At 32.4% G+C, this 9,851-nt stretch overlaps 2 protein-coding genes across 3 annotated transcripts; one reads left to right on the forward strand and one right to left on the reverse strand.

Moving 5' to 3' along the window:
- Nucleotides 1-2,823: 2,823 nt before the first annotated feature.
- On the reverse strand, nt 2,824-5,439 carry LOC146538551 (uncharacterized). The gene is made up of 3 exons (XM_085186878.1): nt 5,313-5,439; nt 4,481-4,613; nt 2,824-4,092 (listed from the first exon to the last, which is right to left on the reverse strand). The coding sequence occupies exons 1-3, from the start codon at nt 5,334-5,336 to the stop codon at nt 2,825-2,827; spliced, it is 1,425 nt and encodes a 474-aa protein (XP_085043004.1). The 5' UTR covers nt 5,337-5,439; the 3' UTR covers nt 2,824.
- Nucleotides 5,440-6,024: 585 nt separating this feature from the next.
- LOC146538552 (uncharacterized) lies at nt 6,025-9,223 on the forward strand. Of its 2 annotated transcripts, XM_085186848.1 has the most exons (4): nt 6,025-6,110; nt 7,311-7,358; nt 7,568-7,700; nt 7,953-9,223. In XM_085186848.1, exons 2-4 carry the CDS (start codon nt 7,338-7,340, stop codon nt 9,215-9,217), a joined length of 1,419 nt encoding a protein of 472 aa, XP_085042974.1. In that variant the 5' UTR covers nt 6,025-6,110; nt 7,311-7,337; the 3' UTR covers nt 9,218-9,223. The 2 variants fall into 2 exon arrangements, with proteins under 2 accessions (XP_085042974.1, XP_085042973.1); XM_085186847.1 differs by lacking the exon at nt 6,025-6,110 and having other exon boundaries at nt 6,617-7,358.
- Nucleotides 9,224-9,851: the final 628 nt, after the last annotated feature.

Consider the following 9,851-nt stretch of genomic DNA (forward strand, 5'->3'; position numbering starts at 1 on the left):
AAAATATCAAATGAGCCACTGTATCGTTATTATTATTTTATTTTTTCTAGTGGAAAGGGAAATAAATTTAATTGTTTTTGAAGCAACTAACGATATCATTAATTAATATATTAAAAAGAACGGGGCCCACATGAAACTCACTTTATATATGATTCATAGACACCAAGGTTAGTGTAATCTCACCATAAAAGCTAATTACCATAATCATCTTAATTACCTAAGTGGTAAAGTATGAATAATAGGAAATAATATACAAACCTACAAAAGAATCTATTCTATATGTATAATACGTAGAGAATAGATTCTTTGTGTTCGATGTGGTTAAGTGGACTAAGAGTGTGATTTCCACCACTTACCACGCAATGCTTCCAGAATTCGACGGAAGGTGCGGAAAGGAAATGTGTTAAAGGACAAAAAGCGAACGAAATGTCTTAATATTAAGTTACCAGGTTCCCTCTGCCTACTCTGCTATGTGCGGGATACAGCGTGAAGTTCCCCCGAATGAGAATCGAACCGACGCTCAATGACAGTTTCAGTGGACGTGATAAGATCAACGAAAATAATTTTAATAGATCATTTGAAAGTTTACGAGAGAAGTTTATTTCTGATTATTCTTGTACTCGTTCTATAAAAACGGTCGATGCTCAAATGCCAAGGGAAATTACATAATTTTCGACAGTATCAAATTTGTGGATATTTTCGTGTGTTAGTTTAATTTTGAATAGCATTTATATATTATTTATATTTTCATAGTGGCAGAGAATTTGGTGTTAGTGTAGATGCAAATGTTTATGGCAAGTATTCTGCCTGAAACCAATGCGGATGCAGATCTTAATTGTCAGTTATTAAAAACTTTTTGGGATTAAATGTGTAAAATTTAAAAAAACATGTGTTAATTTATTTAACTCTCGATCAATGGGACAAAAACTAATGCATCATATTTAATTCAAAAAAGTTTAAAAAGTAAAAGTCATATTCAAAAAATTTTCTTGTAACTATGTGAAAAAATTGTATTGCAAAGTTTATGAAAATTTATTACATAGCTATTAATATACTTAAAATTTATAGTCGAAGTCAAATGAAAAATGAGAGTCAAAATTTATTTGAACCAAATAAAAAATGCATTTGTGACCACACCTACACTTGAATTCTGAATTTTCTCCTCCATCGTAAATCTTACGCGAAATTTACTGCCACAGCAACAAAAACTAGGATACTTGCCAAAAAGACAGAGTGATTCATGTTTTTCTTAGTATTTTACTGAAAGTGACTACATTTTATTATCTTTACTCGTATTTCCTTTAACATGTTCCTCTTCATATGAAGTAGGTATTTTTAGTTTAATGGATATTGTGAACTCAGTTATCCTATTCTGCTAAAGGTTACTAGTACCAACATTGCAAATACGAATGTTTGTGCGGATGGATGTTTGTTCCACTTTCACGCAATAACTACTGAATCGATTTATATAGTTTACAGGAATAAACACAGGCTACGTAAAAGCTTAACTTATGTAACTTCTGCATATTATAACACGATATTATTTTAAATTACTGAAAGTATCTAATAATCTACGAAAGGAAATATCCATAGTAGTGGCGCAGTAGCGGAACCGCGTGTTACAGGGTTGTTGGTTCGATTTCCACTCGGAGGGATAAAATAGGCCAGCGATTTTGGCAAATTGCTCTAAATACATTAATAGTGACAAAATAAGAATTTAAATAAAATCAATGCTCCGAGTAAGAATCGTACATAAGTACAATAAGTACATATTGGAACATACATAAGTACAATAAGTACATATTGGAACATATATATACAATTATATATATTATATGGCTGATCATCATACGCTGTGCGGATGCCCCATGCTGTGGCGGCTTAAAAAAACTATATAAGGCTTTAACAAATTGTGGAAATTGATAGCGCCTAGCGTTATTTAAAGGCAATCATTCATGATAATATTTTCAAAATTAAAAAAATAATAATAAATTTCGAGGCGGTCATAGCGCAGCGGCACAAGGGTGTGACTGTAACGCGACGGTTGTGGGTTCGATCCCCACTTGAGAAAGTGAAATATTTATTTACGTTTAAATTTCCATTTCTTCGCTCTGGTGTCGAGGTAAAGCACGGCGTTGAGTTCTGCCGCTCAACACACAAATCCTCCAGAATTCAGCAGAAAGTGGGGAACGGAACTTAACACTAGGTTCCCTCTGCTCACCCTGCTGTGAGCGGGATACAGCGTGAAGCTGATAATATTTTCATTTTACCGAATTTAAAAATATGCACTTTGTACTAGGTAATTCACAATTACAATGTGTAAGACGGCCACATGTATCCACGAGGCTGTTGAAATACAAAAACAACTTAATTTCCAAAGAGAATACAGTTGCAAACTTGCTATCACATGGAACCCACTCAAGTTTTTGACTTTGAGACTCCAAACCTACCACACCAGAGGGCAAAAATCTAATTATATAGATATTATTAAAATTAACTCGTAAACTACTGGTTCGAATTAAATGAATCTATTCTCTATTATTGAGTAAGGACAAAAACTATCACGTTAAGCGTCGCAATATAACTTTTATTCGATCACAGGATTACAGACGCAGGTACAAAATATTAATTTATAATTATTAATAAATAATAACATGACCTAGATAAAAGAAAACTTAAAAACGCTATTATTAATATGCGTTTTGAGTAACGAAACCTTAGATATTGAGGTTTCGTCTTTTTTAAAAACAAATAAAATACCCAACATAAATGCGAATTGATAACCTCGTCCTCGTCCAGACTTTAAAGTCAAATTAAAATCTAGTCAAATCAAACCTTTTATTTGATCATTGTTTATTAGTTTATCAACATCACAGAAAGTTTTTGTTTTAAAATACAATTCAATTTCTTGTAACGTTCTTCCTTTCGTCTCTGGTAATCTCCACCAAATATATATGAGGGTTAGGGACATTATTACAGCGTTTAGGAAGAACAATCCGTGATATCCCATAGCCTTTACCATATATGGTAACAAAAATATATTCAAAGACAAGGCTCCCATTAAAATTGAACAAGAAATGAAGAAGCAAAACAGTTTTACTTCTAGAGGATAGATTTCACCCAAAAGTGCTTCTAAAACAGGATATGGTCCTGCTTTTAAAATTAAAAAATAAACAGATAATAATAACACACTAAGCCACTGAAGTAAGGAGTTGGTGGATTTGAAGTACACGGTGATACTTAGTGAAACTAAAACGCTGATGGCCACAACACTTGTTGTAAACAACATGTTCCTCATAGACATTTTGGTTATCAAGACACATGATAAGCATGAACCGGTTATGATGAAACCATCCACCACTAACGTGAAGAAGAACACGTTAGATGATCCAGTCATTTCTTCAATAATGACAATGGCTAGAGCATTGAAACTTAATTTTCCAGCAGCAGTCAAATAAGTTTGCATAAGAATACTCAAAAGCATAAGCTCCCAGAAATAACTCTTTTTGAATATAAATACTGTATTTCTGAATGAACTAAAAGAATTTCTTTCTTGTGTATTTTTTAATTTCATCTTCTCCATTTTTAACATCAATTGAAGCTCAATTTCGGATTTTTCATCGTTTCCACGTATTTTATGAAATGCATCAGCACATTCTTCGTATCTTCCTTTAGAAGCTAACCAATGGGGACTCTCTTCCCAAAAAAATGGCAGTATCATCCCCATGAATGATGGTATAACGCCCACTAGTGCCACACTCCTCCAATGCCATATATTTCCTAATGCGTGACTTACAGCTGTTCCCACAGATGGCGCTAAAGTAGTTATCAAATTGAGATACAATCCTCTTGAATTTGGTGAGGCGTATTCTGAAATGGTGCATATTTTTAAAGCAATTACAGCACCTAGTGCTGTTCCACCAAAAAATCTAGAAATTACAAGCGTTCTCATATCTTGGGCAAAGTATAGGATAATAAAATTTGCTGTCATTGATGCAGAGAAGATAATAAACGACCATCTTCTACCGATTTTGTCAGACACAATAGCTGCCAGTCCCAAACCAATCACTCCGAGAAAGTAAACTGATGATGCTGAAAGAAGAAAATTAAAAATATAAGAAACAAAACAAAGAAACATTACTACTCGTCTAATTATTAGCGCGATAGCTGCGGGTTCTATTCCCACTTGGGAAACATTAATTATTTGAAAATAACCATGTTCCGTGCGACTATTTATAAAAACGTATTAGTAGCAGTATTAGTAGTATTAAGTTTCTTATCACAAAATAAAATATACATTAAAATTACATACCTATAAACAAGTACATGGTTAAAAATTTTAACGTTTTGATATTAAAATAATCGCCATAACAGTATAAGTAATTTTGTGCGGCCCAGAGGAGTTTTAGGAGATAATTGTTACGGGTAAGGAGGAGCTGGAAGTGGAGGGTGCTCACTCCAAAATTAGTTATACATTTACCTAAGAATGAAATTTCACCATCTTCTAAAGCAATGTCATCTTTCTTCTTCAAGGACCGTATCATCGAGGCCACGTGTCCAGCAATAAATCCATTGGCTATGGCGATTGAATTTATTCCACATATTATTAGTACCTGGAAATTTACATATATTTAACTTTTGATTGTAATATTAGAGTTAAAAATTTACAAGAATGGTTATTGAAACTTCAGATCATTGTTATAATATATTCTAACATTGAAATGAAAAGTCATGAATGGAACCTAACAATGATTTTTAAATACCCATTCAACGATATCCCACTTGACGTAGTTCGTCGTTTTTTTGTTATTTTGCCAATATGGCTACTACTTTTCGACCAAGAAAACGCGCAACACGCAATGCCTCGAAAAATTCGGCGGAAAGTGGGGAACTGGGTTCCCTCTGCCTACCCTGCTCTATGCGGGATAAAGCGTGAAGCTTATTTTGAAAATATAATATGTAATTGAATAGTAAGTAAGAATGAAATCAAGAATCAATGTGAATATGTAAAATTTGTAATTGCTTAAAAGTTAAAGCGGTAAATATTTTTAATAATACAACTAAATAAAGTAGCCAAGAATGCGTTCATTCATAATAATGTTATAATTTTTATAAATAAAAATTTTTATAAATAAAAAAACGAAAAATGCAAAATTTGAAAAATAAATTTGTATAAATGATAATGGAAATTGATAGTAATTTCGGTTAACACAATCTAATAATTGTCTAAAAATACGTATATAAATATTAATTAAATAATTAATATTTTTTGTAATGTTATTAAAAAAAGGCTATTTGAAGAAAAATCTTACCTTTTGTGAAAATAACTTTGTCATCGCACGCTCTGGCAAAAGTCAACTAAGCAAAATTGAGGCCCAAACCTATTGCAAGCGTCAGGTGATAAAATAGACAAGTTCAACTGAATTATAATTATGTTATAAATATAATTTAGATCCAATATCTGCTTGTTTGCTTATATTTATTGTAGTTGCCGAAGTCAGGGTATTTTCAGTATGTTCATACGACGATGAAATCAAATCAGCTTTACGCTGTCTCCCGCACACAACAGTGTAGGCAGAGGGAACCTAGTGAACCCCTAGATAGATAAACTACGTCGAATCGATACATAGATATATTATGTTGTCGGTGTCGCAGACTTTCTTTTAGAAATAATGAAATTTAATATTTTTGTCATACAACGTACTAACGATAATTAACTATTTTTGCAGCGCACCCGCTCAAAGCAATTCGATGGCGTTTCTTATCCTTGTTATTTCGTTATTTAAGGCTAACTAAAACTTACACTTTTTTCTTGTTTTCATACAAAACAAGAAAAAAGTAAATCGGACCAGTAGATCCAGAGATTTCAGCGTTTAAACAAACAAACAAACTGTTCTGCTTTATTAGGTACATTAGTATAGATATATTACCTAATTAATACGCTACTAATTATTAGTCAACTATACCAAATGCTGATAAATGACAATACAAAAAGGGAAAGTCAGTTATAATCTAATACAAAAATGTTTTGGCGTGTTCATTTACGCATTACCTAATCAATTTATTTTATATTATTTTATTATTTAAAACTAACAAACACTTATTACAAGGTGATTTTTATTGATGTTGTTTTTAGATATACATTTTATGTCTTTTAAAAATATGTTTGTCTATAACTAAGTTTTCAATTTGTCAAGCAAAGTGAGATGATAACGCCATATGTGAGGTGCGCCATATCACTTTTTATACGATATTAAAAAAGAAATACGACCCGGGATTCAGTAATATTGTGTTCTATTCTGTTCTTCATTTATGGTATTCCGCCAACCGCCGCCACCACCAGTCAAACCGTCAACCGCCGTCAACTGCTACCAGTCTCGTATGGACAACATACGATGACACGAAGCAGATGGTGTGATGGAAAAAGTAATATTTAAAATAGGGAACTGTATGTTAAAAAATCCACTTAAAATACTGGCTTCACCTATGAAATAAAAATCAATATTTACAATATACCTATATCATAGCAGTACCTTATAGTTTAATATATTTTAATATTTAACATATTTATATTAAAAATATATATATAGAGGACTAAACACAAAGTAAATACAGATTTCATAGTTTATACATATTCATGTATGAATGAATTATTAAACCATAAAATTAAAAACCTGGTTAACAAAAATGGGATTGCCATAGATACTCACGCAACCTCTTCAACTTTTAATTTTTATTGTCAATTTCATATGGATATAAATGAACAGCTTTGGTCAGCTATAAACATAAAAATAACTAGTTGTAGGCATTCATTGACAAGGCTATAAAATTATTTATTATTTTGTTTTCTTCTTCGGTTTTGTTTTAAGGATTCTATGGTGACGCAGTTCAGTAGGAACTAATAAAATTACTTAGTTAATATCGTTCAAATTTTTTATAAAGGAAATATATTGAACTAGTTTCAACCTGCAGCGTCACACGCGTGGTTAATTGAAAATAGCTAAGAACCCTAGATAGACGTATAGACATTAACCGCATGTATTTGTATGTGAACTCACTGTACATACAAACGATTAACGTGGTCAAATATAGGGTTACTTTTCTCTTAAATTTTCCATTCTCTTCCATCGCAAACAGAAAGACATACCTACAGACAAACATTAAAAATAATTTGTTTATTTTGAAAACACAGACAGACAGTTCGATTTTGTTTATATATAAAATTAAAGTCTATAGGCATATATTATTATCATTGTAAATTATATTGTTTATAATTTTATGACACATTCAACGATAGACCATTTGTACAGCTGGACGCCGCGCCGTCACAGCGAGCGATGAGAATAATATCTCAAAAGGTAAGAAATTGTTTTAAAATGCATTTTTATGAAAATTAAATGAGCTCTGACCGACGCGTGCCACTATAAATGTGACAGTTGTGAGTTCGATTCCCAGAGATTCCCACTTACCCTTTTACAAGTTTGAACGTGTTTTTTTAAAAGTACCACGAAGTTTACAAAAACAAGCACTTCAGCTTTATAGTATTAGATTGTATTTAAAATTCCAGGTCCTAATAATATGTGGAATAAATTCTGTCTCAATAGGCAATGGGTTCATTGCTGGACACGTGGCAGCGATGATACGGTCTTTGAAGAAGAAAGATGACATTGCGTTAGAAGATGGTGAAATTTACTTTTTAGGTATGATAATAAGGTATTATATAAGACACTAACCGTAGACGTTTAGGATAATAAAATGTTTACCTTTATACACAAAATAAAAATAAACTGAAATTAAAACAATACTTCAAAGTAAATAAAATTTACTAATTAGTTGGTAAATTTATTTTTCGCTTCTTTTTGTGAAGCAAATTCACCGCATATAGTGAAGATGAACAAATATTTCTTTCAATTTATTCTAGGAGTATAATTTGTATATTTTTTTACTTTCAGCATCCTCTGTCTACTTCCTCGCAGTAATTGGTTTGGCGTTAACAGCGATTATATCTGACAAAATCGGTAGAAGATGGTCATTCATCATCTTCTCTACACCGATGACGGTGAATTTTATTATTTTATACTTCGCCCAAAATCTGATTGCGCTTATAATTTCTAGATTTTTGGGGGGAATAGCTCTAGGTGGTCTATTTGCTTTAAAAATATGCACCACTTCGGAATATGCATCACCCAATTCAAGAGGATTGTATCTCAATTTGATAAGCACTTTAGCACCATCTGTGGGAACAGCTGTAAGTCACGCATTAGGCAATATATGGCATTGGAGAATTGTTGCGCTAGTGGGTGTAATACCATCAGGCATGGGGATAATACTGCCATTTTTTTGGGAAGAGAGTCCCCATTGGTTAGCTTCTAGAGGAAGATTTGAAGAATGTGCTGATGCATTTCGTAAAATACACGGAAACGATGAAAAATCCGAAATTGAGCTTCAATTGATGTTAAAAATGGAGAAGATGAAATTAAAAAATGCACAAGAAAAAAATTCTCCTAGTACATTTAAAAATACGATATTTATATTCAAAAAGATATATTTCTGGGAGCTTATTCTTTTGAGTATTCTTATGCAAACTTATTTGACTGCTGCTGGAAAATTAAGTTTCAATGCTTTAGCCATTGTCATTATTGAAGAAATGACTGGATCATCTAACGTGTTCTTCTTCACGTTAGTTGTGGATGGTTTCATCATAACCGGTGCATGCTTATCATGTGTCTTGATAACCAAACTGTCTATGAGGAACATGTTGTTTACAACAAGTGCCGTGGCCATCAGCGTTTTAGTTTCACTAAGTGTCACCGTGTATTTCAAATCCACTAACTCCTTGCTGCAGTGGCTTAGTGTGATATTATTATCTGTTTATTTTTTAATTTTAAAAGCTGGACCGTATCCTGTTTTAGAAGCACTTTTGGGTGAAATCTATCCTCTGGAAGTAAAACTATTTTGCTTCTTCATTTCTTGTACAATTTTAATGGGAGCCTTGTCCTTAAATATATTTTTGCTACCATATATGGTAAAAGTTATGGGATATCACGGATTGTTCTTCCTAAACGCTGTAATAATGTCCCTTACTCTCATATATATTTGGTGGAGATTACCAGAGACGAAAGGTAGAACGTTACAAGAAATTGAACTATATTTTAAAACTAAAACTTTCTGTGATATTGATAAACTAAACAATGACCAAATAAAAACATTGATTTGAAAACTCGTCTATATTTTGTATTTCATCTCTATAAAGGAACGCAAAACCTATAAAATTCTGACAATGGATACTAACTTGAGAATGGAGAATAATCACTAATTTTAAATTCTAGCTCATCGTATTGTCTTTTAATAACAAAAAATACTTGTGAAAGAATTATTTTGATACGTCTATTAGTTTTTGGGATATTGTCCTTTAAAATAAGCGCGCGACGCGAGATTCCGTCGGGCCGTAACCGACTCGCGTGACGTCACAGGCCTAGCAAAACTCGTCTTCGTTCACTCGCAGTTCGCGCTCTTCTTTAGCTGGCGTTCCACCACAAATTTAGTTTCGTTTAATAAATAATATATAAATATATTTTTCAAATCTTTTTTTTTTTCACATACACAATGTAATAGCGAGCATTGTATTTTAAGATATTGAAGTTTTAATAGTACTTTGTCAAAAAAACAGTTCTATCTTGCTCGGTTTCATGGCGTGTTGTACCAAAATCTTTAGCTTTGATTATTTTTATTGTAGTATCGATACTAGAAAGCTTGAATTTTTTCCAACAACACTTGGCTTGGCTTGGGCGTTACCACAAACTTAATCAGTACTTTAATGGAGAGACTACTCAGAACTTTGATGGAGGCAT

The sequence above is a fragment of the Heliconius melpomene genome, chromosome 6, assembly GCF_056956725.1.
Source record: "Heliconius melpomene rosina isolate 202511_hmr_F chromosome 6, ASM5695672v1, whole genome shotgun sequence".
Taxonomy (NCBI): domain Eukaryota; kingdom Metazoa; phylum Arthropoda; class Insecta; order Lepidoptera; family Nymphalidae; genus Heliconius; species Heliconius melpomene.